The 26,918-nt window shown below is 48.7% G+C and overlaps 13 protein-coding genes across 13 annotated transcripts; 3 read left to right on the top strand and 10 right to left on the bottom strand.

Annotated features, from left to right (window-relative positions):
* Positions 1–325: 325 nt before the first annotated feature.
* BU24DRAFT_450496 (uncharacterized protein) lies at positions 326–1,593 on the bottom strand. The gene is made up of 3 exons (XM_033531031.1): positions 1,498–1,593; positions 1,156–1,401; positions 326–1,103 (listed from the first exon to the last, which is right to left on the bottom strand). Exons 2-3 carry the CDS (start codon positions 1,264–1,266, stop codon positions 363–365), a joined length of 852 nt encoding a protein of 283 aa, XP_033384191.1. The 5' UTR covers positions 1,267–1,401; positions 1,498–1,593; the 3' UTR covers positions 326–362.
* A 2,133-nt stretch (positions 1,594–3,726) lies between these two features.
* Positions 3,727–6,410, top strand: BU24DRAFT_186648 (urea active transporter-like protein). Its single transcript, XM_033521669.1, has 5 exons — positions 3,727–4,043; positions 4,101–4,370; positions 4,429–4,980; positions 5,045–5,699; positions 5,763–6,410. Exons 1-5 carry the CDS (start codon positions 3,924–3,926, stop codon positions 6,251–6,253), a joined length of 2,088 nt encoding a protein of 695 aa, XP_033384192.1. The 5' UTR covers positions 3,727–3,923; the 3' UTR covers positions 6,254–6,410.
* A 187-nt stretch (positions 6,411–6,597) lies between these two features.
* Positions 6,598–7,953, bottom strand: BU24DRAFT_422159 (uncharacterized protein). Its single transcript, XM_033527916.1, has one exon. The coding sequence runs from the start codon at positions 7,856–7,858 to the stop codon at positions 6,722–6,724; it is 1,137 nt and encodes a 378-aa protein (XP_033384193.1). The 5' UTR covers positions 7,859–7,953; the 3' UTR covers positions 6,598–6,721.
* Positions 7,954–8,268: 315 nt separating this feature from the next.
* On the bottom strand, positions 8,269–9,341 carry BU24DRAFT_422160 (uncharacterized protein). The gene has a single exon (XM_033527917.1). It carries the CDS (start codon positions 9,282–9,284, stop codon positions 8,280–8,282), a length of 1,005 nt encoding a protein of 334 aa, XP_033384194.1. The 5' UTR covers positions 9,285–9,341; the 3' UTR covers positions 8,269–8,279.
* An 811-nt stretch (positions 9,342–10,152) lies between these two features.
* Positions 10,153–11,819, bottom strand: BU24DRAFT_422161 (uncharacterized protein). Its single transcript, XM_033527918.1, has one exon. The coding sequence runs from the start codon at positions 11,555–11,557 to the stop codon at positions 10,559–10,561; it is 999 nt and encodes a 332-aa protein (XP_033384195.1). The 5' UTR covers positions 11,558–11,819; the 3' UTR covers positions 10,153–10,558.
* A 156-nt stretch (positions 11,820–11,975) lies between these two features.
* On the top strand, positions 11,976–13,122 carry BU24DRAFT_422162 (UMP-CMP kinase-like protein). Its single transcript, XM_033527919.1, has 2 exons — positions 11,976–12,642; positions 12,701–13,122. Exons 1-2 carry the CDS (start codon positions 12,312–12,314, stop codon positions 13,036–13,038), a joined length of 669 nt encoding a protein of 222 aa, XP_033384196.1. The 5' UTR covers positions 11,976–12,311; the 3' UTR covers positions 13,039–13,122.
* BU24DRAFT_462077 (uncharacterized protein) lies at positions 11,984–12,283 on the top strand (the record flags this gene model as incomplete). The annotated part of the gene is made up of 1 exon (XM_033531957.1): positions 11,984–12,283. The coding sequence occupies one exon, from the start codon at positions 11,984–11,986 to the stop codon at positions 12,281–12,283; it is 300 nt and encodes a 99-aa protein (XP_033384197.1).
* On the bottom strand, positions 13,118–14,715 carry BU24DRAFT_422163 (eukaryotic translation initiation factor 3 subunit M). The gene is made up of 2 exons (XM_033527920.1): positions 14,404–14,715; positions 13,118–14,353 (listed from the first exon to the last, which is right to left on the bottom strand). The coding sequence occupies exons 1-2, from the start codon at positions 14,618–14,620 to the stop codon at positions 13,263–13,265; spliced, it is 1,308 nt and encodes a 435-aa protein (XP_033384198.1). The 5' UTR covers positions 14,621–14,715; the 3' UTR covers positions 13,118–13,262.
* Positions 14,716–15,074: 359 nt separating this feature from the next.
* Positions 15,075–15,710, bottom strand: BU24DRAFT_422165 (uncharacterized protein). The gene is made up of 3 exons (XM_033527921.1): positions 15,635–15,710; positions 15,212–15,582; positions 15,075–15,159 (listed from the first exon to the last, which is right to left on the bottom strand). The coding sequence occupies exons 1-3, from the start codon at positions 15,682–15,684 to the stop codon at positions 15,098–15,100; spliced, it is 483 nt and encodes a 160-aa protein (XP_033384199.1). The 5' UTR covers positions 15,685–15,710; the 3' UTR covers positions 15,075–15,097.
* Positions 15,711–16,768: 1,058 nt separating this feature from the next.
* Positions 16,769–17,688, bottom strand: BU24DRAFT_422168 (PEBP-like protein). The gene is made up of 3 exons (XM_033527922.1): positions 17,360–17,688; positions 17,221–17,302; positions 16,769–17,168 (listed from the first exon to the last, which is right to left on the bottom strand). Exons 1-3 carry the CDS (start codon positions 17,511–17,513, stop codon positions 16,805–16,807), a joined length of 600 nt encoding a protein of 199 aa, XP_033384200.1. The 5' UTR covers positions 17,514–17,688; the 3' UTR covers positions 16,769–16,804.
* Positions 17,689–19,503: 1,815 nt separating this feature from the next.
* On the bottom strand, positions 19,504–21,412 carry BU24DRAFT_480579 (glycoside hydrolase family 79 protein; the record flags this gene model as incomplete). The annotated part of the gene is made up of 3 exons (XM_033533130.1): positions 19,504–20,453; positions 20,502–21,032; positions 21,084–21,412. 3 exons carry the CDS (start codon positions 21,410–21,412, stop codon positions 19,664–19,666), a joined length of 1,650 nt encoding a protein of 549 aa, XP_033384201.1. The 3' UTR covers positions 19,504–19,663.
* A 435-nt stretch (positions 21,413–21,847) lies between these two features.
* Positions 21,848–25,139, bottom strand: BU24DRAFT_391156 (uncharacterized protein). The gene is made up of 2 exons (XM_033525099.1): positions 23,910–25,139; positions 21,848–23,854 (listed from the first exon to the last, which is right to left on the bottom strand). Exons 1-2 carry the CDS (start codon positions 25,107–25,109, stop codon positions 21,869–21,871), a joined length of 3,186 nt encoding a protein of 1,061 aa, XP_033384202.1. The 5' UTR covers positions 25,110–25,139; the 3' UTR covers positions 21,848–21,868.
* A 335-nt stretch (positions 25,140–25,474) lies between these two features.
* Positions 25,475–26,776, bottom strand: BU24DRAFT_450506 (alpha-ketoglutarate-dependent taurine dioxygenase; the record flags this gene model as incomplete). The annotated part of the gene is made up of 4 exons (XM_033531032.1): positions 26,320–26,776; positions 26,125–26,270; positions 26,012–26,073; positions 25,475–25,959 (listed from the first exon to the last, which is right to left on the bottom strand). Exons 1-4 carry the CDS (start codon positions 26,767–26,769, stop codon positions 25,475–25,477), a joined length of 1,143 nt encoding a protein of 380 aa, XP_033384203.1. The 5' UTR covers positions 26,770–26,776.
* Between the last annotated feature and the right edge of the window lie 142 nt (positions 26,777–26,918).

The following is a 26,918-nucleotide window of genomic DNA, read 5'->3' on the forward strand; positions in this document are numbered from 1 at the left end:
GCGGGAAGAGTGGACCATCGGTGATGTTTGTGAAGTGTCTACCTAGGGCAACATCTGATGTTGGACCCTTGGCTACATGGTTGCGTCTTGAGGAGTTGAGTTTTCAGTTGGGAGCCAACATGATCCGGCGACGTGTCTAATCCTTCACCTTTAGTGAGCTCTTGACCCATAAGTATACTAAAACACAAAAGAAAAGAAAACCTTAGAATCCACCGCACGGTTACATGTGCGGTTATACCCACGAACTACTGTTGCCGATGTCTTGTTACCATTCTCGAGCCAAATATAGGGTGTAAGGTTCTTGAACAAGACTTCCCACCTCTAAGGGGACCGATCCGTTTTGGTGACATAAATTGGGGATATCAACGGCGTGCCATGGAGCGAAGCTGCTTGTTGATGTATCCTTTGGCATTGCGATAGGGCTGGTAATTCTTCGCAAGGAAGGCGGCCTGCTTCAGCTCGGCATAGCGCTCAGCCAGATCAGGGAATTCCTGACAGGCGATGGCGATAGGGGCAGGAACGTCTATGACGATTTTCTGCCATTCCTTAGGGTGGTTACAGACCCAATTGGTTGTAATCTTCATGGTGTCAAGTGCCGACTCGATCGTCTTTCGGGCGTACTCGAGGTCGAAGGTTCCCTTTGGATTCTCAGGTGTCTGTGTGTAGACATTGATCAGTGGGGCCCAGTCGTAATTCTTGCGAACGATTTCTAGCTTCGTTGCAGCGTTGCCGTTAGAGAGCTTGCCTAGCTCGTAGGACTCAGTCCATAGATGATCGAGCTGCTTGGTGAAGTTGTTGGCTGGGATCTGTTTGTCGCCACCCGTACCACGGTTCATCTGGCCAGCACGGAATCCAAACTCACGAACCGTGTCTTCTTCCGGGACCCCATAGAGAGTCTCCCCGATGATGTTGTATCGTGGCGAGGCTCCAAGCTGTTTGGCATCGGGACGAGGGGGCAAGGCCAGCGAGGGAGAGGCCACTTGGAGACTGGAGCCATCACTGCCACCATCGGCCACGGTTGAGGGACTCTTGATGCCCTCATCAGCAGTGGTGATCGGTTCCTGGTGAGCTGGCATTACCGCCTTCTGCTCTTGAGGTTCCTGCTGTTTCACTTAGTTCTGATGACCCCACAATCAGTGACAATTCCTGACTTACAGAACCGATAGATCCACCATGCTCGGCGATCAAGGAGGTCTCTCCTCCTGATCCGGGGGTTGATGGCGCTGATGGCGCCTTGGGCGCCTTGGGAGAGCCTGGCTGGCTCATGGTTGCCGTAGTCACGTTAGTGCTACGGGAGAAGGTGGCTTTTACTGTCGCGGGACGTAGAGCAAGAGTCGGTCTCAGGCTTGGGGAGATCGTGGCGGTTAGAGGTAGCTAAGCTCCTCGTCGGTTACTAGCTGCCTATGAAGCTTCTGTTAGCAATTTACACTGTGAAGGAGAGAAACGAGATCTGGATTGCTGAGGTGTAGTAAGTGAGGAAGGGGCGTTTCAACGAACTTTTGTGTGTAGCTGATAGGCCTCTTGAGAGGGAACCGTAACGTGTAATGGGTATCTGCACCGCTGGTCAGCTTCTTTCTTGTCTATGCCTCGAGGCGGTCGGTACGGTTCTGTGATGGTTGAGTGAGAGAGAGAGGTAGATGGAGAGGAAGTAAGTTTATAGTGACTGAGGGGCCCTAGCGCCAACGCGAAATCACGTCACGATTTGCTGGGACAAACGCGCAGGCATCAATGAGGTAAACAAAATTGGTTAGCTCAATCGTGCAGTGAGTCCAAGTGAAGGTGGATGGGAGGATTTGGTAGGTTGACTTCTTCGGTGTGACTATAGGTAAAGCTGGCTGCAGAAGAGAACCCCGTTCCTTTTTCTTTCAAACCAGAATCAATATGAGCTCTGTTGTAGTTACAAGAAGGGGAGGCATGAAGGAAAAGGCAAACCTGAAAATATATGGCAGCGTTTTTCTGTATACAATTGTTCATTAGGTAGTGAAAAGTGAGAACTGAATGCCACGAGAAGGGGATACAACATTTGAATGAGGATATGTTGCAACTGAGGGAGAGAATGTATGTATGGCCTGTTTATATCTGCTTGGAGTGGACGGTATTACCAGGGTAAAGATCATTGGAGAGAGAAATTCGAAAACCCTGAACCTGAAGACTGTTGACCCGGCATCCAAGATAGGTAACGTCTTCAAGAAAAGCTTTGAGCTGGCATTGATTAGAACTTGTTCATGGAGGGAATTTCGAGATGGATTTCATTTCCTTCATCGAGCAAGCCAGCATCTTGTGCAATTAAAAATCCTAATATAACGAAGGATCATAGCTGTGCTTATGACTGTGAGATACTGGGTGTACATATAGATCACGGGTATAAGAAAAACATAAATTTGTATTGACGATGAACAATCCAGCAGAATACAGCACGTTATTGTTTACTGGAGATTCCTTTTAGTCAGTCTCTGCTTCACTGAGCTCGCAGCAACCAAAATCTTGATCGTTGATAGAAGTAGTGGTAGTGGTAGTACGAAGCACAAACGATTCTCAGTGGTGCGCCACAAGATCTGCAACTGACTTTTGAACTAAAAGAACCATGTGTAATTTCATTCAGAGGACTACTAATGATATCACAGTTTTGAATCCATGTACCTCTTTGATACAGTGTAGCCGGTTTGGTTATTGGTCGGAGCGATATCGGCCAACGTGTAGACCGTACTATCACATGGGAGTGATTGAAATTGTATCTTTCTTGTCTGAGTTCGAAATGACATTCATAAGATAGGCGACAGCCCAAGAAACCTTGCACGTAGGTGATAAAATTAATTGTTCATGAAAACACAGAGCTCATAGAGACCCAATGCAAATGTCGTAATACGAGTCCGGTACTCGGGCTGGATAGGGCGGGCTAAAGCGGGAAAAGCATTTGATTGGTCCAGGTCTGTTTGTCGTTGTCATATCTAAGTGTCTCTTTTTCATTTGTCGAATAATGGATGGAGAGGTTAAAAGAAACAAAAAACAAGAGGTTGGCGATGTGGGGGAAAGTCAGATCTGGGGACGGGCACGACGGGGTGGATATGTGGATGTGTGGATGTTTAGGGGGGGATAACTTACCGTTGGGGCCGTATACGGTATGGGCCGTGGTAGGGGACCCGGAAACAGGCGAGGCTTGTAGCCGACGGCGTTGATTGGCCAACGCTTGGGGGTTCCTTATCTCTACATCAACGTTATTAGTTACCATGTACAAATACAAACCATGGGAGTCACTGTCTTCCCCTTCTTATTGCCTGTTGTTGGTATTTTTGTATGATACGAAGTAATTATGTCTAGTAATAAATACTACTGTTTATGTAGTGTGTACCTGGGTACTTTAGGTAGATACCTACGAGTTGTGAGTTGGGTCGGGCATCATACCAGCAATCATCGTACTATGGAGTACATATCCTCAACAACTGTAATTATCAACTCGCATCCTTATCTTCTCAATCCCATCCCATCTCATCCCAATTGTTGTCATCCCTTGCCCCAAGCAATTGCCTAGCTACCGAGTCCTGTGCCATAAACATCTCTACGCGAATCTTCCCGTCCTTAATCCTTGCCAAGTGGCTCAGCTCTCTTTTAAGCCTCAACAACAACCAATCCCAAGTCCCACCACTTCATCTTGGTCGTCGATTGTACGCTTGGGAACATGCCCATATCTCCGCGCGACGGCGGGCGACGCCGCGCGACCGGCCTCCAGATTTCCTTTTTCGTTCTGGATCCTTGATAATGATTCCTTGGTCAATGATAACGTTCAATGGTTTCTATCAATTTACTAAATCCCCATCCACGGTTGACATGTCCCAGTCGTTCATGGAAACATATATCTATCGCAATGATGCTCCACTCAACATTTCTTGCAAACCATTCAAGCAGTCCTTCAATCCAGCATCAGCATGGATCTCATTGCAAGAGCTGGCATCCAAACACCTACTGGGCCTGTCCATAGCCCTCTAGGACAAGCTTGGGGCTATGGCATCATTCTCGGCATTGGCTTCTTGTTCGCACTTGGAATGGTAGATCATCCTTTCCCCTTCTGATAACTTAGCATAAACTCACTGAAACTTCCTTAGGTCTTCGTCACATGGGCCTTGAAGCGATACAACAATGAGGAACAAACATCAGAGATGTTCAGCACTGCTGGAAGATCAGTCAAATCCGGCCTCGTTGCATCTGCTGTCGTATCTTCTTGGACTTGGGCTGCAACCCTTCTTCAGAGTTCGAGCGTCGCCTTCCGCTATGGTGTGTCCGGTCCACTGTGGTACGCAGCTGGTGCAACGGTTCAGATCTTGCTTTTTGCTACCGTTGCCATTGAATTGAAGAGAAGAGCACCCAATGCCCATGTAAGTACTCGAACATGATTCATCACTGGTCGCAACATCGATCTAATCTACATTATAGACCTTCCTCGAAGCTGTCAAGGCTCGCTATGGACCGTACACTCACTTTGTGTTCATCGTCTTCGGTCTCTTCACCAATATTCTTGTCACTGCCATGCTGCTGACTGGTGGATCCGCCGTCATCTCTTCCCTCACGGGAATTCCTACGGCTGCCGCTTGCTTCCTGCTCCCTTTGGGTGTTATAATATACACCATGTTTGGTGGTATCAAGGCTACCTTCCTCACTGACTACGTCCACACCGTCATTCTTCTGGTCATCATCCTGACATTCGCGTTCACGACCTATGCAACTGGATCCCGGCTCGGATCCCCACGTGTTGTCTACGATCTCTTGACTGAGGCTGCTGCAGCCAACCCCGTGGAGGGAAATGCCCATGGAAGCTACCTGACCCTGAGGTCGCGCGAAGGAGCCATCTTCTTCGTCATCAACATCATTGGAAACTTTGGCACTGTCTTCATGGACAACGGATACTACCAGAAGGCCTTGAGCGCAAGCCCTGTTCACGCCCTTCCTGGATACATCATTGGCGGTCTTTCTTGGTTTGCCATTCCCGTAAGTTATCAATTTTGCCCTCTTCCCATACGTGGAATATCAGTAGCTAACAGTATCAATCCAGTGGCTCTGCGCAACAACAATGGGTCTGGCTGCTTTGGCTCTGCAAAGCAACCCCGTCTTCCCCACGTACCCATCACCCATGGATGATGCGAGCATCAGCTCTGGTCTCGTTCTTCCCTACGCCGCAACTGCAATCCTTGGGTCCGGTGGTGCCGTAGCCACACTCCTCATCATCTTCATGGCCGTGACCTCTGCCTTCTCGGCACAGTTGATCGCCGTTTCTAGTATCCTGACCTACGACATCTACGCTACCTACATCAACAAGGAAGCCACCGGCAAGCGCCTCATCTACATCTCCCACACCTGCGTCGCCGGCTTCGGCTTGGTCATGGCCGGTGTCTCCACGGGCCTGTACTACGCTGGAATCAGCATGGGCTACCTCTACCTCCTAATGGGTGTCATCATCTCCTCCGCCGTCATCCCCGCAACCCTGACCCTGATGTGGAAGAGACAGAACGTCTGGGCCGCAACCCTGAGCCCCATCCTCGGCCTCGTCTGCAGCATCGTCGCCTGGCTCGTCACCACCGCGAAGCTGAACGACGGCGTCATCTCCGTCGCCACCTCCGGCTCCAACATGCCCATGTTGGCCGGCAACGTCGTCGCCCTCCTCTCCCCCCTCATCTTTATCCCCGTCCTAACCCTCGCATTCGGAGCCGGTAAGTCCCCCACAAACCCCCCTCCACCACCACCCCAAACCTCAAAACTAACCCCCTCACCAGATAACTACGACTGGGTCTCCATGCAACAAATCCGCGTCTTCAAAGACGACGACGCGGCCACCTCCACCATCGACATCGAGCCCTCGGTCCTCCACGGCGCCTCCTCCCCCACCTCCTCCGCATCCGAGGCCGAACTCGCCAACCTCAACCGCGCCTCCAAGATCGCAAAGTGCACGACGGGCGCGATGACGCTGATCCTCCTCGTCCTCTGGCCGATGCCGCTCTACGGCTCCGGCTACGTCTTCAGCCTCAAGTTCTTCTCCGGCTGGGTCGTCGTCGGGATCATCTGGCTCATGTGCTCGACTATCGCCGTCGGCGTGTATCCGCTCTGGGAGGGAAGGCATAGCTTGAAGCATACGCTTACGATGATGTATAAGGATGTCACTGGGCAGAGGGTGCCGAGGGTGAGGGCGCAGGTCGTCGAGGGGAGGGAGACGGGTGGGTCATCTACGCCGGTTAGGGAGGAGTGGAAGGTTGAGGGGGAGAAGTAGACGGTTTTGTGAATGTGGTGGTGCAGATGCGTGTGCGAAAGATTAAGTGATTGAGCTCTGGTGGGGAGTCGGTGGGGAGGATGTCCCAGAGAGTCGCTGCGTATCTTGTGTGGAGTGAAGTTTATACCCTGAGTTTTGATTTAGAAATGTCTACCTGTTGTAATTCATAATATGCATGTGTAATTACGTGCGAAACTGTTATCTTCTTATTCATAAAATGTGTCGTGTGGTTTCCGGGCAACGGAGTCGGAGGCTGGACAGGTCTAGTCGATAGAAGACATTGGTAGTTTCAGTAGAAGCTAGCATACACAGTGTTAAGGGATTGAAAGAATCTCAAGAGATTTATCTGATTATAGCCCCTGAAATTGGGTAACGAATCCGTAAATTTTGCTGTACTATACAAGTATCATATAAACTAAAAGATCTGCGGGTATTTAAAAGTCAACGTTCGATATACACAAGTCGTGGTTAGCCCCGTAGAGGAAGCACATGTTGCGCCAGACAGCTCTGCCTACAGAGGGGACATTCCGGCTTCTCCCTCGCCCAGTCGCTGATGCACGTCCAGCAGAACACATGCCCGCACGTCGTCACACTCGGATCCTTCATCTCCTCCAAACAAAGCGTGCACTTCCTGTTATCCCCACCGATCCAGCCCATCGTGCCCTCGTCGCCGAGCTCGTATCTGGCGTGGTCCGCGGCAGGCGTGTGCGTCCACTTGTGAAGATCCGTCGGCGCAGACGACGACGCAGGGTTGGCGGCTTCGAACAGCAGTGCGTTGTTCGGGCTATAGGCGTTCGGGTCGAGCGAGACTTCCACGCCGCCTCCGACGATGGCCGTGGCTCCTGTGCCTGCGCCCAGTGCTCCCGTGCTCACGGTATCTCGCGAGATTGTGTTTTGAAGATGTAGGTACGACTGCACTGCCATCTGGAGGATCAACAGAACTCCCAGAACCTCGTAGCCGACGCGCTGATCGCTTTCCTCCACCTTGCGCGTGAAGATGTACCTCAGATTCCATAGTCGTTTCGAGAGATGGTAATATGAGCCGGCAAAGTAAAACGTCGCCAGCGAGATGGCGTGGATGGGCGATGGCGATGTGAAGGTATCCAGATTCTGGAGAAGATAGTTCTGCAGCCGTGCGGCTAATGGCATCGAGGGCGCCTTCGTCCCGCTCTCTTTCGCGTGTTGCTGCGCTTTGGCGTGCGTCCGGGCGTATTTCCTCATGTTTGCCTCGAGTTTCGCTCTGATCCTTCGCCTGAAGGCTGGTAGGGCCTTTCCTAGCATGTATGGCCCCAGTATGCAGCTTAAAATGTATCCTGCTCTTCGCCCCAGCGCGGGTAGTCGCCCGTTCTCGCCTTCTATCTGGACGATGTCGCAGTACTCTTCTCCGAGCGTTCGATTACCAATCAGCGTCGTGAGGCCGAGATAGAGAACATCACCGAAGACACGCGCTTCGGAGGCATATGTGTGGGCGAAGCGTGCGCCGTATGACTTGCGCAGGAGGGTCGATAGCTGCTCGAGGAGCACGCCGCTGAAGTATGCATCTTTCTGGTGCGACCGTATTATGTCTGGCGAGTCTGCGAAAGGGTATCTGAATTGCCGTGACATCGTGTAGTTATGAAGGGTGATTGCGTGTATGACAATGCAACGGCTGCCAGAATCACACTGAATGAGTGGATGTTCACGGCGGATAGATGTCGGCGAATGCTCATGACAGAGCTAAGGAGTCGATATCGGAACCTCGGTCCAACCAATCTTGAGCATGGACCACCGCGATTGACAACATGCTTGTGAGCCTCTGTGGACCTGAACTTTCCATGAAATGAGTAATCGTTTTACGAGTTGAGCTCAAGAGTTATTTAACAAAAGCTGAGGACGTTCTAACTGATTGATCGTAGCGTTTAAATGACGGCACAGCGTGATAGACGTCTATAAAAGCGTGTTCCATTTCAAGTGCAGTGCATTGGCTCTATGAGAAATCGGATACAGTTCGGTATAGTTACAGACTACTAATATAACTACAGTACATTTATACATGACTTCGTTCAATCACAACCTCCGTCTTCTTCACTATAGTCATCCCCCGACTTGGACGTCGCTCATGCATCGCCGGCATCACTGGCATCACCGGCGTCTTCACATCCATCGGCTCCTCATCCACGCCTTTGCTAAGCTGCGAATACTGCCCATATTTTATCGTCAGTCCCGTCACGCTGAGCCCTCTTTGATGCAAATAAGCAAACGTGCTCGGTCTCCTCCTCCTCTCAGCTTGCCCCACTGGCAGCGGAATCGATTTCCCAGCAGCGTTCCTCGTCGGCCCTTTACTGTTCCCAGATTGTCCCAGCACTTTTGGCAGCAGCTTCGACATGAGCGGTTTCGTACCGGGCGCAGCGGCGCATATCAGACTGACGTAGATTTCTGTGCTCGTCCAGATTGAGATGTCGTATGCGTTCCACATTGGGTCGTACTTGTAGACTAATAGCGTCTGGCCAACGCGAACCATGCGAACGATTCCTGCAATGGCAGCGAGCCAACCCAGAAGAACGATCCCGACCAACGCACCTTTTTGCCGTTTGTTGAGATTGAGACCGATGACTCGGGGAAGGACGATGGCGATCAGGCCTATGTCTACTAACACATTCAGGGAGCCGTAGAAGTACATGTATGGTAGATCATGCATGCACTTGTCATCTGGCCGCATTTCCGTCCAGTATGCCTCGATCGGCTGGCATTGGAAGATGGTTTTGGCGGTGAGGGGTATCGAGGTGGAGATCATGGTGATGATCAAGGCCATGATCAGTCGGCGGCCTCGGCGATCAGAGTCAAAGACCCGGTAGTAGAATAGGCAGATACTGATTTTAGAGAGGGCGAGGGCAGGTATGGTGACGAGTTGAGCAACATAGGCATATTGTTGCATCATCACGAAGTCCAAAGGGGAGTCGACGGTGCTGCTATGATTGCCTGCACCGCAGGTCACCGATCCATACTGGCAGATACTATACGCCGAGGCGAATATCTGAAATCTTGTCAACATCCATGGGTGTATGCTGTGACAGTGGCGAGCTCACCCAAGTTGACGCAAGCACACTATCTTCAATCTTCCACCCTTTGCTCAGATAAAGTCGAGAATATACACGAGCGAAGAACACAAGAGTCCCGAGAAATTGGACTGTGGCGTTTCCAACAATGATCTCTGGTGCCCGTGTTCGACTCAGAAAATCCAATGGAGCCTGGCAGATGAATTAGTAAAAATCCCAATCCCATAAACCATATATCTGTATGCGTACCAAGTCCATGACCAGATTCTTCCTCATTGGGAAATGGCTTTACCTGTACTTGGTGTCGATCAACGGGATGGCGAACAGTAACATCACACTACGGAGAACGGTTGGGGTGGCGGCGACACCGTTCGTATATATCTCGTCCACTGCTCCAGGTTCATGCCTGCGCATGAACCACAACGACTCTGCATAGTACGAGGAGAGAGTCAAATGGGTGGTCGGGAGGCGTAGGGCTGACCACTGTGGAAAGTTTATTCATGTTTGAGCATTGCACCAGCCTTGCTTGGCCTTTGATTGTTGTTTCGACAATTGCAACTGGCGTGGGAGGTTTGGTCTTCCGATACTTTAAGATAAGATTGTTTCGAGTGATGTTGCCGTTCCGGCGCCCCACGTCGTCTTCTAGAATTCGAAGTAGAAGGCCAAGCAGTGATTCATCTGCTGCTCGGACTGGACCTCGGGTTCTGGTGAAACCAAACTTGGGACGCATTTATGGAGTTCTATCAACCCGAGTCAGGAGCTAAATCAATAGTTTGGTCTTCACAACGATCAAAGTATGACAGCTGTGTATATCAATATCGCCATCACTAGCAATAGATGCTGTATGAGTGGGTTTAATTTCATGCAGTGCAATCTTTATTATAGGTTGTAATTATTGACTGTTGGAGGTGCCGAGGGGTGTCCTGCGTCCATAGAGCTCTACTCCACCGAATCCGCTAGTGAAACATGCAAGACCTCACCATTGTATCTCCAAACATAGCTAGTGGTATAGCATAGTGCGACTCAGAGACCCACTAGCAGTACAAGGACCCGACTTCGACACACGTGTGCCATTATTATCTTGAAGCAAAATAAAGGCTCTTTAGGAACCACTCGTTTTGTCGATCGCAAGTTCTGTAGGAGAGGTAGACGACAGTGGTTATAGCTGAATGCATGAAAAGGCCACATGAGCCACATATTTGTTCATTGTAGTGATTAGTGGCTCGTATGTTGACGATAGAAAAGATGACCTGTAGAATAATCAACCAGTTCACATAAAGCGGAGGTGATGCCTCCACATGTGGTGCTTGTCCCAGGCAACCAAGCATCCAGTCATGGCCTCGTTCGCGTTCTGTCCTAGGATGACTTGACTGATAGCATTGCTGTACTGTTGGTGCATATCGTCAGATGCTTCATACAGCGCTCGAGGATGTCCATGAAAATCCTCAGGACTCGATAAGTGAGACTGGAAATGTATTTTGACAACTTGGAGAGTGCTGGTTGACTGGTCGTAGTCCCCATCGGAGCATTGTCTCCGTTGTTTCCAATACGAGGACAGTCGACGAAATTGCCATAAAGGCTCAAGGTATTCGTTGCCGATCGCCATGACGATATTGTTACCTCTGTAAGATAGTCGGATTTCGAGGTGTTTCAGGTTGACGAGTAACTTCGACGCCCTTTTGAATGCGGTATTGTATTCGAGTGTATGTCTCCTGTCCTCTTCCTTCTGCGCGTCAAGCTGACGGCTATCACCATAAGTCCAGTAGTTGACATACAGCTTCGTAATAGAAGCAAGATTCCGACGTGGAACCACATCCATGAAGCCTTGGAGTTGCTTTGCAGAGCTGAATGCGAAAAAGTTGTCCCAGTACAGGAATTGGATTGTTTCAGCATATATCTGTTTGCAGACGTATGTGAGACTGGATATGGTCCTACTTGTCGTCCAATCCGTTTGTAGCCCATCAATGCGGATGTACTCTCCCAGTTTTCGCTTCATGTGTATTACCTTGCGCCCAACACCTTGTTTGGGCCCCCTCTGACGGAGACTGGGTGGGTTGATACCTTGGAACCAGTTGCGCCCGTGAATGCGCTCCGATGGCCCCTCAAATGCGAGCGTGTCAGTTGAAAATCCGATGCAATATCCTTGCTCGAAGTAGTGCTCATAAACATGATTGCGGAGTTCGCCAGGTAGATGTAGAAATCCAAGTGCTCGTTTTCCAACTTTGGGCCGCGGGAACGTCCGCGAGAACAGATCCGGGGCAACTTCCATGGTAAAAGGCAGACCGGGTGTAGTGAACGAAGGAGAGTCCTGTGCAAAGCTTGTTCAAGTGAAGAAGATACCTCTACTATGATAGCAAGCAATGAAGAAGTATTGAAACTGCAAGGTTGATCGAGAGGATCAATCTTGTAACGTGAAAGAAAGAAATTTCCCACCTTTGTCCCTTGGGAGGCGCTGTTGGGATCTACGGTTAGTATCTGAGAGTGAGCCTTTGTTGAGCTGAGTCAAACTGTGAATGTTGACTGGTGAAGTGAATAGAGTGGCACAGTGGTTCTGGTACCTTAGCAGTGCTTAGGTAGGCAAGCACGGCAAGCAGGGACCCCCACCATCGTGCCAGCCATATCCAGTTAGCGCCAAAATTTAGATCTGCATGCACGTCGACCTCAAGCTCACCGTTCTGGACGGTTCATATCCACCATGTCTTCAACTCTACGAAGTGTCCGACTTGCACCGGTGCAATCTTTCAGCTTTGCTCGCCATTTCTCCACCTCAAAGACTTTCGCGTCTCGCCTTCGTCAACCGGGAGAGCCTACAGGTCCCAACGAACCCGCCCGTCATACAAACTCCGCACCCTCGAAGTCCCCGCTCAAGGTCTGGCCTTTCGTATTCATTTTTGCAGCTGGGTCATTCCTATTCAAGAAGATCGTTGATCAGAGGAAAGGGGATTACTCTAACGCTGGAAAACCTGTCGCCGGACATTCACCCTCGCGCCCTTAGATAATACTCTTCATTCCACATCTCCACGATGCCCGCTGTACCTGAGCTCGGCAGCATCATGCGCGATGCCCCTCTCTGGGACCCCAAGGACGTTACGGTCCTTTTCGTTCTCGGTGGACCTGGTGCAGGAAAGGGTACGCAATGTGCCAAACTCGTCTCGGACTATGGCTTCAAGCATTTGAGCGCTGGAGATCTATTGCGCGAGGAGCAGGATCGAGCTGGGTCCCAATTCGGTGATCTGATCAAATCATACATTAAGGAGGGTACTATTGTGCCCATGGAGATTACGATCAAGCTGCTTGAGAACGCTATGCAGGCGGCAAGGGAGAAGGAGAACAAGCATATGTTCTTGATTGATGGTAGGGTCTACTCCATGCATTATGCTACAGTTTGATATGAAACTGACACACTTTGCAGGTTTCCCTAGGAAGCTTGACCAAGCTCACGCATTCGAGCGTAGTGTCGTGCCCTCCAAGTTCACCCTTTTCTTCGAGTGCACTGAAGAGGTCATGCTCGAGCGTTTGCTCGATCGCGGCAAGACTTCAGGCCGTGCAGACGACAACATCGAGTCCATCAAGAAGCGCTTCAGGGTCTTCGTCGAGACCAGCATGCCTGTTGTCAACGAATTCGAAGAGCAGGGTAGGGTTGTCAGGGTTGATGCCGTCCAGGCCCCCGAGAAGGTGTACCAAGATGTGCAGAGCAAGCTCAAGGAAAGGGGAGTTGAGCCAATCACGCTCAAATTCGTCCAGAACTAGGACAACCTCATCAGTACATAGACGAAAGAGTATAGATACAGTTACAAGTTTAGCAAGCACAGCAAACATTATTTTCAGGTTCGATTTTCAAAAGTGTTCTTAATTGTGCTTTCTAGAATGTGTATACGGGCTCGCAGACCCTTCATTATCCCAGAAGTCATACAATCATCCCAGCCGTGCCTAATTTTGTATGGAAACGAAAAGAAGAGGGTAAATGAACCACGCTAGTCCCTCTCGTCATCAATGGGAGCCCGTGGCTTTCCCCGGCCTCCTCTTTGGCCCCGCGTTGCGTTCTCGATCTTCTGGTCCAACTGCTTGAGCTCATCCTCCTTCTCCTGTGCGAACCTCATCTTCTCATTGGTGATCACTTGCAGAACACCAGCAAGGCTGTTCCGCCACATATCCAACCTGCTTGCCACCTCTCTCCACTGGTTCTCGCCGAAGACACGGTATGTTGAGCGGTGGATCAGGAATGTCTGGTTGAGCTGGCTGAGCTTGCCCTCGACAAGGCCGGCGCGGATCACATCAATGACCCACATCTCGACGTCTTCAGAGGGGATCTGAAGGGCCTTGGAAATGTGTGCGTATGGGAGGGAGCGGGTCTGGCCCGTGGCAGCAGCGATGGAAGCGAGCGTGAGTAGCCTCATCTTCCTGTTCAAGGCACCACCATCAAGTCCTGACTCCTCAACCCAACCGTCGTGCTCATCCTTGAAGTCGTTGAAGTCGTCAAGCAAATCCGAGTTGAAGATCTCCAGGAGCTGGAAGTAGATGGGATCGGAGTTGCGTAGCGCCTGAATGGAGTCGAGCTCGGTAAGATCTTGGAAATCGTAGTGGTTGGGGTGGGTGAGCGCCGATTTGAGGGCGCGAATGGACAATTCACGGGCCTCGGGAGATGAAACTTGCTCCGAAGAGAAAGATTTGAGTGCGCGAAGGAGATATACGTAGGCCTGCTCGTCCTCTCCGGCATCAGCGGCCGAATCACTGATTGCTAGGTAGAGCTTTCGGTTCTCCTCCTCTTCCAGGCTCCAAGCCTCCAACCATTGGTCCAGCTGCTTCAATTGTGGGCGCAAGGTCTCGAAGTTCGAGGTCGATCGGATTACGCGGACGATAGCGAGAAGGACATGGAAGCGCATGTCACTGGTAGAGGGGAGAGTGTTGAAGATGGTACTGAGTACTGAGAGGGCAAGGCCGCCACCGTTCGCGGGAGAGGATGTGACAGGAGCAGTAAGATGTGTGCATATTTTAGGGAGGAACATGGCCACACTTGGTGATTGGCGAACAAGGTGGATGAGGAGGTTGTACGCTGCAATGAACTCTGTATGAAATCAGTTTCCATATCTTCTGCTCAGATTGAACGAGTCGTACCTTTCTCAGGCGCCTGGTTCAGGGCTTGTGCGCCCACGACAAGTTTCTTCAATACTTCATCTTTCTTGTTGTCCTTCAAATCCTTCGCAACTTCGGGTTGAATATTCGAACTCTCGTCACCCTGGGATTTTTTCAGGTTGTCGATGTATTGTGCGAGTTCGTCGGCAAGCTCTTCGAACGAGCCTTCGATGAGGAGAGTCGTAGAAGGGGCCGGCATATCGTCCTGCGAGTGTGAGGGTATGCGTAGGAACGACGGGGTCAATAATTTGCGCGCGCAGGCTTGTGGTGGTTGTAGACGATTCTCTGTTGCTTCGTGGTGGCATGCCAAGACCTCAAAATTCCTATTTTGTCTGTGCACAGCCATTCATTCTAGCGCGGGACTCTCGAGATCTCCGACTTCGACCCCACCATACAACATACGCGAACTTTGTGCATCACGGAGCTCTATTCAAAATTTCAACGAATAAGCCACCGCAACCCTAAGGATTTTCTGCATTCAGAGAATATGAAAGCCCCTCAATATTGAATTTCACAAGTTTTTGCACACATAATCATTTATTCATATGGCAACTTCAAAATGATATATACAAGTATTCATTTTTGATCATATCTACAGCTGATACGATGCAAACAGTATCATGCCCTTTCGATTCCCTAATGTTCTATCCGTCGTACCCTTTCTCATGCCTTTGCTCTATGCTGCTTTGACAAGGTTGAGAGTAACAGGCGTGATTCTTTGAGTGGTTGGGCTTGCACCTGTAATACCATGAGTACAACTTAATCATGCAATGGAACTTAAGTAACTCACCATCATAGAAGGCAAGGCCGTATCCATTGTCCGCGCCCTGGACAGCAACAAAGCTCCTGTTAGTCAGTGTTGAGCCATCCTTAACTCCGAGGACGTTGTTGTCGATCGTGAAGGTTGCCCACTCCATAAGCTGGCCTCCAGGAATGTTTCCGGTGCTTGGGTTCGTGGCATCAATGACATAAAGCAAGGTTCCATTCGGTCCCTGAAGTGCGACCTGCCGAGTGTCGTCCGTGTTGTAGAAAGCGTAGGTACCAGTAGGCTTGTATTGACTGTACCAGAACTTGGAGGCAGCAGCTTGCTGTGTCGCCAAAGTGTAGGCACTGGAGCCAGTCTTAAGAGAAACCCATTGGTTCGTAACTGCAGTTACAGGCCTGTTATAACAATCAGTCGACACGAAACAGAACTGGAGTGCAGGCGCTATACGATTTGGTCTGTAGCTGGTAGAACTGGGTATTGGCAGGAGGAGGAGCCATCGCCTCCCAAGGGGCAGCGGGTGCAGCAGAAACGAGGCTGCATAGCGCAGCGGCGGCGAAAAAGAATGACTTCATCTTGAATGAGATGTTGCAAATTCCGTGATGATGTTCGACAGAGTTTGGGTCGCGATTAAAGGCCAACAGACAACGAGATGGAGAGAAACTGGCCTTTTATATTTCGTTCGAAGATGCAAGACCGCAGCTTCCTGGTGCTATACAGGCTTCATCTCCCCTATAATTTATTCTCTGCATGCAAAGAAGATTCCTTGCATTATTTCTCTTTGTGGTAATTAATTGCGAGAAAGTGCGTGATCAGGGCGACACCAGAAGGTAGTATTGAAGCTTGTCAAGGCTCCAAAGAGCTTGTTAATATGAGAGTCGACGGTTTCGTCCGCCGTGGCAGAGGCTTACGAGGTACCATTCGCTTGTTCTGCATCTGTATATAAAGCGAACAAGGATACCATCCAACAGGAGCTTGGACGTTGAAGCATAAGTACGTAGAAGTAACCTTCATTCAGGCACCCATTCGTATTATTCTCTATGCGGAGTAACTCGCTCAGGTAGGCTTTCTCAAGAACTCTGGATCTCCGAGAACGCGCGTTTTTCATTAAGGAACCTGATTAAGTATGTGTGATACCAAGACTCATCATACTAGGCTTCGAGCTTATTTACCGACTTTCCCATTCCTACGGATCCAGTTGATGGGAATCATCACTATTCAGTCTTCAAGATCAATATGGACTTCAATTGAGTCCCTGTCGGTCATTGCTGGAATACGTTGTCCGGTGTTCGAGATATACAGCCTGTTACCCCATAGACATGGTAGCCGCCGATCCTCTATAATCATCCATGTGCATGCAATTCAGTTGGCTGTGGCTGCGACGAATTAGACAGACGAATCATTACGGTATTTCAACATTATTTCAGAATAGTTCAGTGCCGGTAGATCTCGCGCATTGGCATAGATACTGGCATATTAGCGATTGAATGTCACTCTCGACTGTCAAAGATTATGGAATGGATGATCGTTCATTCTTATTTCTTTATCTCAGAATATCTAAGTAGGAGCCATCGAATTGGGTTCCGCCAACCTTGACCAAGCATTGACAGCCGATTCTCCTTACAGTTTACGTCCCTTCAAGGTGTTATCTCCACTTTGAACCTGGAGGTAGTTCCCAGCAATAGGCGGGCTCAACTTAGCGTCCACGATGAACTTGTTCCAGTCGATGCCGAATCGGCTGGAGACAGCTTGCCTGTGGGCAGAGGGAACGGCGAACCCATCGGGTTGCTTGTGCAGCAAGAAGACGTAGTTGTGTGGGTGCTTAGGATTCTCAGCCGGTGGTGCAGGGCCAAAATAGGACGAGGGTGTGTTCGCCGTTGTTGTGAGGACCGTGCTTCCGTTCTGCTTCTGTGTAGAGGGAGTGTAGTCCTGGAGCAAAGCGTGCAGAACAGTAGTGCGACCAGAACCTCCACCTTGTGCCTGGCTATGGTTGGGTTAGCATTCGGTTACAACCCAATCTTTTCAAGACAACGTACACATCGATATCGATCATAGCAAGTAAGTACTTGCCAGAGACTTCGATCCCTGTGACTCCGATGACAGGCTTCGATGCGACAGCTATTTGGCATTAGTCTTAGTGCTGCGTATCCAACAGAGCGTGATGAAGTGTCTTACATGACTTCTTCACCATCAAACCGGGAGAGATATAAGTTGATCCATAGTAAACGTCCAAAGTCTGGTTCGTCGCAGGTGTGAATCCAGCTGGGGTTGTCTGTGCCAGTGTTGTGGCCGCCAACGCCAAAGAGCTTGCAATTGCTTTGAACAGCATTTTCTTGTTCTTTTTTCCAAGTATCACGAAATTTTAATTCCAACATTTCAAAATGTGAAGTCGTGTTATGGTTAGGTTATATGGAATCCCGAACCCTCAGTGGCTGCGGGCCGACGGGCCCAGACTTCATCTATATAAGGAGGCATGGAAGGTGTGATGATAGGCCAAGCCAAAATAATAGGCCATAGAGGATTTAGAGATGAGGCTCAGATTACCGAATTTACGTTTATCCAGGCTGAAAGGCCGATAGCATGCAAATCCTGGTCGACCCCGCAAAGCTGGGACCACAATATAAACGGCATCGTCAGTTCGGTTTCGGCAGTCGTGCTGATGAGGTTTCGCCGAGATCATCGGTTTACTCACTTTGATATAAGGACAGTCTTGAAATGCTTGGTTAAGGTCCATTGTTCCAAACATTATGGAAATAATGATACAATTCCTGCAGGTATGACTACAAAACCCGAGATTTGTTGTAAAAGCTTCCAGTTTCCTCTTGTCGAGCTTGTGTGAGCTAGCAACTGTAATATTGACTATGTTGTTTTGGGAGCTCGATCAATCCGCGAGGCGATGTGATCTTTGGGGAGACAAGCCTTGATTAGTTCACTGAGCTTGAGTGTAACGAATTGGTATTGATTAATGCATTGTGAAGTATTACTTCAAACAACGCCTATTCTTGGAACAGTTATCCTTGGGTCCGGATATGGCATGTATCACTCCAGCAGCTCCACTGCAACGTTCTCGCAGTTAGTGTATAAATTTGCGTTCTCCAAAAAATTTCAGGGCCCCACAATCTGGGTTGCAACAATTAAGCATCGGAAGAAGTCAACAAGCATACCTCTTCACTTGTATGTGGGGCGTTTCGTCTATAGATTAATGACGACAATGTCAACTATGCAGGTACCTTATGATACGGTCCCTCTATGGAGAGTTAGTTCTATCATGGCAAGCTTTAGAACTTACGACATGGTCAAATAGCTTGGATGCTATAGTAATACTATATAGCGAACTACTCACTATTACACCATTCTCACTCATCAACCAACTACTTGAATCTCTGTTGAGTATTACCACTGATAAACATAATTATATTCGCTTTCCTACTCTAGGTTTCGATCATGCATTATCAAAACATGAATACTTGCTTCAGCCATATATTCACGCCTCCGACGTCCCCTGAATTTACTTCCCTCTCTCCGTCATGATGTCACCTGGAATTCTAGTGTTTCAATCAATTTCTTTCGTGCTTAAGTCTTAGAATTTATGCCGCCATCTTCTCGGGGCAATGAAGTAATAAGAAGGGCATAGTAAAATGACCACATCACTAGGTGCTTTGGATTATGTACTTACCCAAGCAGTCACTGTACTACGTCCAACATCACACCTTCATGAGAATGAAGCCACAGTGTGCGCCACATAGTGATCCTCATAGAGAAACCCAGATACTGCAGCGGGTTGTTAAGCCGCTTACCAGGTCACCAATCCCATTCTGGCCTATCACGAGCTGCTAGTGACGAAGGGTGTCGATGCTGCATGGGTCGCTAAACTATAATCAGCTGTACGACCACCAAGTCTATCCCCGCAGATGATTAAGATAAGAATACCTACTTGAACGTGTATCTCTACTATTCATAATACGTTGTACTCAAGCGGATAAACGCTTCATGTATGTTAGCCCGAAGAGGGTATCCAAATGCCGCTAACAGAGGTGTTAGTATGACAGAACACGAGAGCATGTCCAAGCCGAGAGACGACAGAGTATATGAGGCGCAGTTGAATCGCAAGAATGTTTCGTTGAGCCATGGAACTTCTTCGGCCTCCTCTGTTCTCTCCTCCCCTTCAATAACATCACGCTCATCTTTGTCGGATTCAGACTCGGACTCGGAGGAAGATGTGGAGGCACAGCGCCCACAAGATCTAGAAGAGCCTGTTCCAATAGCTGACACTATCGGCTTTATGATATTCTGTCTGGTATTCCTAATATTCATTTTAACGGTACTTTGGGCCGACCAAGAGTCATGGATACCTGAGAAACTGCCACTGCGGACTCGGGTATAAAGTCAAAACAGAAAGTGCAAATCGATCATCCAAAAGGTTGCCAACAGCTTATTAAAGGCACTACCTTTTCCTGATCATTTGAGTTGATCTTACACTTAGCAAGTCAACTGAAGCAATGCACCACTACTCCAAGGCACCTGAATCGTCACTTGTCCATCTGCTCCAACAATCACCTTCTCATCTTTTGTAACGTTTCCTAGTAGAACTGGTTTTCCACCGTCCAGTTCATAATTATAGCTAAATCCGTTGAAAGTTATACCAGTGATTGCATCAGATCCATTCGCCATCAATCTCTGTACTGTGCCAGATCCTGCGCACGATGTCGGCAGCGTGAAGTTGTATGCTGAACTAGGACGCCGGGCAGGCTCAGGAACCGAAAAATTGTATTGATGGAGGTTAACCACCATGATTCGTTTCAGCTTCTCACTCCCGTATATAGCGTATGCAGCATCGTTCTCAGATTTTAGATCAATGTTCTGCACGCGGACACTGCCTTGTGTGATATCTCCTAGTGCAGATGCAACTGCCACGTTGCCGTAGTAGGGAGCTTTTGTTCCAATAATGGTTTTGTTGCTTGTAATTGGTTGCCAGCTGGCGTAGCGATAGTCAGTTCCCATGTGCATGTATACTTGTCTGATGCTAGTAGATGCTGCGTAAAGATTGAAGTCTACGCCCCAGAGTGCGGCGCCGAATGAGTTGGACAGACCAGGTGCACCTTGGTTATATAGCGAATTATGTTCTCCTAGGATATAATCGAGTTCCATGCCTACGCTTGCGAGGATTTCATGTTCCTTGTTGTGGCTTCCAACGCTTGCAACCACCCTGGTGTGGTTCATAAGATAGCCGGAGAGGGTTACGCCAGGTTGTGTAGCACCACCCATATAGCTGATTCAAATAAGTGGAAAGCTCCATGGTGGGCAGAATATCACTCACTTGTGTGAAGAAAACTGAGCGACTTCTCCATGCTCATCCAGTCCTGCTATCCATGTCTTGGTTGAGTTCAGACTGTTCTTTGTCCCGGCGAAACTGGGTGCGATCCATTTAAATCGTTCTTTTGACATCCATGTCTCTCCGCAATGCTCTTTCAGCGCAGCTTTGACGCCATTGATTCTCCCCTCCCATTCCCTCACATAATCTGACTCATTCCACGATGGGGGTCGCATGACGCCCTGTGACGAAGTCTTGAATAGGTCCGGTTCGTTGCCTATCTCCCAGAAAAGAATATTATTCTGTCCGATAGCTTTGCAAGCATACGGCACTGAATCAATGACACTCTTTACATCAGCAGAGGTATTCCTCGCAAGGTTGAATCCATGAATGAATTTGACATCCGGTGACCACGCTTCGTACGACTCAAAAAATGATGGTCCAATGGAGAGAATGCGTGGATAGTCTTCCGAGATCTCTGGTATATAGATACCGTAAGTGGCAGTCTCCAGAGAAGCATTGAAGACTGCGTAGTCCCTAGTTCATCAATCAATTTCGCGAATGTGAAAAGGCGTGGGTCCAGCATACTGTGTATTGCCTCCAACGCGAATATGAGGCTTTGTTCCTTGAATATTTCCCAGATTACTCAGGAGAGTGTCTGAGAATGTGTTTGGATTTGCTTTATTGCCAGCAAAATCTGGGAAGAAGACTAATTCTATGGAATAAGAAATGAAACTTTTGAGGACAGGTGCACCTGCTTTAGCACCATTCGGAGGTACAAGAATTGAACCATTTTCAGACGACCCATAAGAGGCAAGCTTCTTTGGTAGAATTTCCGAGGAATCCAAAGTTGGCGAACTTGCAAAGACGCCCCATGGATTGGTAGTTATGAGAAGAAGAAACTGTAAAGATAACATCATGCAGTTTCGCAAAAAATCGAATAACGGATTAAAACGTAGAAGGTTGCCCAGCCGATTATGAGAACAGTAAAGCTACTTTCATATAGCTTTTTCGACATACCCTAGCTTCATCTCCGCTGTCACCAGCATGTACTTCTGGCATGCCCCGATGTGACGTCGAAATCATACTGCGGGGTGATTTTGCAGTTAGCCGTGACCATACCGGGTAAGTCGTCATGCAAAAATACAATGGCTGCTGAATCATTCGAAAGTAGCATGCAATGATGTTGATGTATGCGGGGTCTGTTATGAATACGGGAAGTAATAAAGAACCGCGGCAGGCCATTGGTGGGTTTTACAATCAAGCAAAGATGCGGTTTGGCAGATCTTTGCTTGGAGTTCCTACACGCTCTCAAGGTCTTGCCTATTGATTCTAAACCTAATTAGTCTAGGAATGACTGCCTTCAAATACATTTACGAGACGCTTTCTTGTATCCACTGCCAGATCTTCAGCATGTAAACCTCATCAATGGATTTGACGTCCCTCAAAATCGGAATGCACGCTTTCGAGGCTGCCAGGGAGAATTTGGGTCTCTGGGGCTCCTCGTTTGCTTTTCCACAGTACGCTTGTTTCCATAGGCCCAGAAGCTTCAGTGCAGGATGATGCGTGCCTTCATATTGCTCCAATCGTTCAACCCATTGACTAGGTGGTAAAACTTCAAACTCTTCTTTTTTCTTTAACCAATGTAACATGTCAGTCCATGTCGGATGGCGGTGCTCGTTAAGAACATGAAAGACATGCATCTGTTTCCTTTTATCAATGCCCCCAGCTGCTTCTATCAATGCCTGAGCAGCTATATCCACCGGAAGCCAATCAAGTGGCTGTTGAGGAAGATCTGGCAAGCTTCCTGTTAATTTCGCCGTACTCAGCATCATCGGCCAGGCTTCTTGGGTGTTCCATATCCCACGATCGGAGTCTCCGGATAGCTGCCCTACACGTACGACTGCTATGTGATCTTTCAGTTTTGTATGAGCATGGGCATTGAAACAAATCTGCTCCGCAACCCATTTCGAACGGGAATAGCCTAATGGTGAGGCAGTCTTGGGGTCGCTTAGTATCTGCTCCGGGATTTCGCGAGTTTGGTCTGGCTTCTGATTCAGGACGGCTGCTGTTGAGGAGCAGTATAGGAAGCGAGGTGGAGTTCCCGGATGCCTCAAGGCAAGTTCTATGAGGTTCCTTAGTCCCCCAATATTATCCTTCGCGAAACTTCGCAGTCTAATTCGAAAGTTGACCGTCCAGGCTACATGGACTATGAGATCGACCTCGGCCACTAATTCTTTGTACACTTTCTGTGGAAGACCGAGATCGGATTTGCACAATTGTGCGCACAAAATAATGACTTTCTTGGTCTTCGTGACATTTGCATCGAGAACTTTCAATCCTCGCTGTTCTAAAGCTTTGTTGACTCGTTCAGTAGCGGCATGACTGTCTGCACCTCGAACAAGACAGTATATATGACTGATGTCGTCTTTTGCGCGAAGCAAACCCAGTATATGCGCACCCAAGGCACCAGTAGCTCCTGTAAGCAACACAACCTGGCCGGTCTTGGTATTATGTTTTTCGTGTCGTCGTCGATCGTTCTCGTCGATGTTCCCAAAGGTAAAGTTGCTATATTCTTGGACAAGGCTTTGCATCAAGCTCTCTTCATCTTCCGTTTCTGTGCCGGCGGCCCCTCTTCGTTTATTGATAATATACTGGCACATTCTTTCAATGCTACCGCAGTCTTCGACAATTGAGAGAGGTAAATTATCGCTGCTCTTTGGAATGAGCGACCGAAGTCGACTTCGCAACTGCATGGATGCGACAGAATCTATGCCGTAGGAGAACAAATCCTTTGTTGGATTAGGAGGCGACTCAGAAGATGTAATCGATTGCACCATGCCTGCAAGATATTTGGGCAGATCTTCATCGGCTACAGTGACTTGATTAGTGGACTCAAGTTTGTCATATGCGGCCTCAATGTCTTGTCGAAATCTTTCTTCTGCTGCTTTACGTATTATTGTTCCTTTACTGCTTTTTTCCAGCCCCTGCCTCTGGTGAGGTAAGGACACGAGCATGTTATATGGAATTTGAGCGTGAGCTTGACTTTCTTTGTTCAACCTATTGATGTGGGGCTTCAGGCATTCAAGCAGATCATTGTCAGAGAGCGATCCCGACTCTTTGGAGCGCAGAAGCAATGCACCAGGAAATGCCCGACCATTCCCAAATATTAGAACATCGTCTAAAAGATGAGATGTTGCAATTGCGGCTTCCAGTGGTGCAGGGTCGAACTTTTTGCCAGTGATCAAAGTTAGTTGAGCATCAGCGCGTGAGTGGTATATCCAAGCACACTCGACCGTAGGGTGAGGTGCGAATAGATCTGCAGTCGCAAAGGAACCATCAGGTCGATTCTTCTTGGCCTTCACATAATGAGTATTGATACAAGATAAAAAATAGTCCCAGGAGCTTACATACCATATGCGGCCAACCTGGTCTAACGACAAGCTCGAACAGATCGCCTTCCTGAGGTACGAAAGATAACAGCTCTTTCGGGTTTGCATTCCTCAGATACTGCCAATCCTTGTCTTTGGCGAAGTCGCGATAGGAGGACAGAAGAAAGCCACACTCGGCACTACCAAATCTCGAGATCAGGTTGACTCCATTACTGACCAAACGATCACCAATCTCAATGGGAAGCGCAGCCCCTCCGACCCCAACGATATCCATACTCTTGAGGCGATTCAATCCGACTTCATCACCCTCCATCATTTGAAGGACATAAGGAACTGATGAAAAGTAACCAACAGGAGATGTTCTTTTCATGGCAGTACAATTATTTGCAGCATCTAAACAGAGGCAGACGTTCCGTGCGGTAATTGGTATTCCGTGTCCTGGAAATAGCCATATGAGACTGTCACTGGCCCACGCTCTGAACAAATCGGCGATACCCCCATGATACAGCGGTGTGGTTGTGAAGGTGGACTTCTTGTTGTTTGGCAGATGAGGTAGAACACCAATTGCTCCACGGTGAGTTTGTGGTATTGGTTTTGGGAGACCGGATGAAGTTCCAGAAGTGTGGTGAAGATAGGCCACAGCAGTATCGTCGGAGAATGGCGTGGAAGACCCTGGCTCTCTTTTTGTCTTGCTTTGGTCATTTTCAAAGAGCCTCTCATCAACATGGAACGGTAATTGCAACACAGTCAAATCCTTGAATGCTGCCTCTGCACTAGCCGCAAGGGTATGATGGGAATCGTCATGTAGCAGTAGGCGTACCTTGCACTCTTTGCAAAGATGGACAACAGCCTGTGTTTGGCACTGTGGAGCAATGAGTAGGACTGAATGTCCGAGAACAATCAGTGCTAGCCATGTGAATAGGAACTCTGGGGAACTGTCTGCCAGTAGCGCGATCGTTTGCGGACATTTCACGGCTGCACCGCTAGCTTCTAGAAGTCTGCTGGCGACGGTTCGTGCTCCTCGCTCGATCTCCTCGAATGTGAAAATTCTGTATGTCCATGAGTTGCTGTGTGATTTCGGAATTGGGAATCCAACGGCGGGGATGTGTCCATTGTGTTCCGATTGATAGCGGAGAAATTCACCAATGGTCCGCCATGGCTTCGATTCACCTTTGAGGGCCGCTGCTTGTCCCAGCGTGCAAACGAAATAATTGACATCCATTAGAAACCGATGCTTCAATATGGATCATTGGGGGTTCCAAGGGGTGGGGGACAATATTTGTGTAACCTCCTCTCAATGAATTCGGGGAGTCGTGACATCATATACCCCTTCGTGTTGAGATGGCCATTGATAGCGCTTCGTCGCCTGGCTCGAATAATCATATATCGCACCCCAACAATTGAATATATGTTCAAATATTCCTATAGAGTACTCGTAGACTATGTCATATTCACATAAATTGCTATCATGAGACCATTTATGTCTCTTCACGCTGACAGCGACGGTACATGGTGCACGGACCATAATCATTTCGATATCAAAACTGAGGCCAGTTATGATCAAGGCTCAATTTCTTACAAGTATGCTCAAATATCCTCCGGCCCTGCAAGACCAAGAGCCTGCCTTCTTGTTGGAGCTTTGGCGTCAAAGTATGGCTTCTCCGCTAGTGCCGTCACCCTCGTTCCATGGCGAGGTTCTTTACCTTCATAATCCCATGCGGCGTTATGGATCGTGATCCTGTTATCCCAAAGTGCAGAGGTCCTCGGTGTCCATTTGAAACGGACTTGGATATCGACATTCTTCTCATAAACATCGAAGAGATAACCCAAAATCAAGTCGCTCTCAGCTTGATCTAATCCAACAATGCGGGTCGTAAATGCTCGGTTGACCCACAAGGCTTTCCAGCCAGTCGCAGGGTGAACTCTGACGATGGGATGGGTTCGTTCAATGAGTTTTGGACCCAGCGTTGGGTCGTTCCGATCAAGGTAAGAGTGTGCACTGCGATAAATCGCCTCTCGTCCGTCGATGATCTTGCGAAACTCTGGTGACAACTTTTCGTATGCCGCATAGCCTAGGCTTCATTAGTTTCAATACACGACAATGTGAATCAATCATTTACGTACCAGAGGCCCAAAGAGTATCTCCGCCTAGTTTTGGGATCGCATCGTTGTGAAGATGAGTAACACTAACAGAGTCAGCCACTTGCAACTACTTTCTAGACCAGGAATATCCTCACCCCGCTGGCTGTCGCTCGTGGACAAGATCTGTGTGCCATCTCGAAGCACCTCCTGTCTGTCGGAAACTCGCTGCTCTTTCTGTGGCCTGAAGATCCGGCCAAATAACGCTTACTCCTGGCAAACCAGGGACACAAGGTGCTGTTGGCTATAACATGATAAGCACGAGGCAACCAGTGGATCAACACAATGCTTACATGGACCTCAATCTCCCCATACCATTCACCGAGCTTTCGCTGTTCTTGGGGCGAAATGTCCTGGTCACGGAAGAAAACAACGCTTCGCTCAGCAATGAGGAGACCAAGCTCATCCTTTTGCTGGTCAGTCAGATCTTTGAGCTGTAAGCCAACGATCTCCGTTCCAATGTGTGTAGTCAAATGAATGACTTCTTTCGCCGCTGATAGTAAAGCTTTCTTTTCAGGATCTGCTCGGCTTCCTGGGTCTACGAAAGGACGATCATAGTTTCGGACATTGAAAGCATCGTCTAAATAGAGCGGCTTTGCTGGACGATAAGGGTAGCCATCAGAGAGGTCGATGCCAGCCTTTTCGAAGCGCTTGATGGTTTGCTCCGGTAATCCCAGAGTATCTTTCTTTTGGACGACTACATCCTTGATGTCGGACGATATGGGAAGTGCAATAGGTGCCATGTTGAGGTAGTACTAAAACGACTGTCCTATTTGCAACTTCGCAACCTCCATGCCCCTTATATTTAGTTCAATTCCACTGCAGTCTACATGTTTACTAATGCACGTTTCCTTTCCGATGTCCAACGCGTTGTGATTCCTCGAAAAGTGTA

Source organism: Aaosphaeria arxii (assembly GCF_010015735.1).
Source record: "Aaosphaeria arxii CBS 175.79 unplaced genomic scaffold BU24scaffold_4, whole genome shotgun sequence".
NCBI classification, from domain to species: Eukaryota; Fungi; Ascomycota; class Dothideomycetes; order Pleosporales; genus Aaosphaeria; species Aaosphaeria arxii.

Excerpts from the sequence above, each read along its gene's own strand:
- BU24DRAFT_391156 (XM_033525099.1), bottom strand. The coding sequence starts at position 25,109 with ATGGATGTCAATTATTTCGTTTGCACGCTGGGACAAGCAGCGGCCCTC. Across the intron at positions 23,855-23,909 it reads GACCAGGTTGGCCGCATATG|GCCAAGAAGAATCGACCTGA; the intron begins GTATGTAAGCTC and ends CATTATGTGAAG.
- BU24DRAFT_422160 (XM_033527917.1), bottom strand. The coding sequence starts at position 9,284 with ATGTTGACAAGATTTCAGATATTCGCCTCGGCGTATAGTATCTGCCAG.
- BU24DRAFT_422165 (XM_033527921.1), bottom strand. The coding sequence starts at position 15,684 with ATGGCTCCTCCTCCTGCCAATACCCAGTTCTACCAGCTACAGACCAAA. Across the intron at positions 15,583-15,634 it reads TACCAGCTACAGACCAAATC|GCCTGTAACTGCAGTTACGA; the intron begins GTATAGCGCCTG and ends TTGTTATAACAG. Across the intron at positions 15,160-15,211 it reads CGGCCTTGCCTTCTATGATG|GTGCAAGCCCAACCACTCAA; the intron begins GTGAGTTACTTA and ends ATGGTATTACAG.
- BU24DRAFT_422168 (XM_033527922.1), bottom strand. The coding sequence starts at position 17,513 with ATGCTGTTCAAAGCAATTGCAAGCTCTTTGGCGTTGGCGGCCACAACA. Across the intron at positions 17,303-17,359 it reads TTTGATGGTGAAGAAGTCAT|CTGTCGCATCGAAGCCTGTC; the intron begins GTAAGACACTTC and ends AATGCCAAATAG. Across the intron at positions 17,169-17,220 it reads GCTATGATCGATATCGATGT|CCAGGCACAAGGTGGAGGTT; the intron begins GTACGTTGTCTT and ends ACCCAACCATAG.
- BU24DRAFT_422163 (XM_033527920.1), bottom strand. The coding sequence starts at position 14,620 with ATGCCGGCCCCTTCTACGACTCTCCTCATCGAAGGCTCGTTCGAAGAG. Across the intron at positions 14,354-14,403 it reads GAACCAGGCGCCTGAGAAAG|AGTTCATTGCAGCGTACAAC; the intron begins GTACGACTCGTT and ends GATTTCATACAG.
- BU24DRAFT_450496 (XM_033531031.1), bottom strand. The coding sequence starts at position 1,266 with ATGAGCCAGCCAGGCTCTCCCAAGGCGCCCAAGGCGCCATCAGCGCCA. Across the intron at positions 1,104-1,155 it reads ATGGTGGATCTATCGGTTCT|CAGGAACCTCAAGAGCAGAA; the intron begins GTAAGTCAGGAA and ends TAAGTGAAACAG.
- BU24DRAFT_422162 (XM_033527919.1), top strand. The coding sequence starts at position 12,312 with ATGCCCGCTGTACCTGAGCTCGGCAGCATCATGCGCGATGCCCCTCTC. Across the intron at positions 12,643-12,700 it reads GCATATGTTCTTGATTGATG|GTTTCCCTAGGAAGCTTGAC; the intron begins GTAGGGTCTACT and ends CACACTTTGCAG.
- BU24DRAFT_186648 (XM_033521669.1), top strand. The coding sequence starts at position 3,924 with ATGGATCTCATTGCAAGAGCTGGCATCCAAACACCTACTGGGCCTGTC. Across the intron at positions 4,981-5,044 it reads TTTCTTGGTTTGCCATTCCC|TGGCTCTGCGCAACAACAAT; the intron begins GTAAGTTATCAA and ends GTATCAATCCAG. Across the intron at positions 5,700-5,762 it reads AACCCTCGCATTCGGAGCCG|ATAACTACGACTGGGTCTCC; the intron begins GTAAGTCCCCCA and ends CCCCCTCACCAG.
- BU24DRAFT_422159 (XM_033527916.1), bottom strand. The coding sequence starts at position 7,858 with ATGTCACGGCAATTCAGATACCCTTTCGCAGACTCGCCAGACATAATA.
- BU24DRAFT_422161 (XM_033527918.1), bottom strand. The coding sequence starts at position 11,557 with ATGGAAGTTGCCCCGGATCTGTTCTCGCGGACGTTCCCGCGGCCCAAA.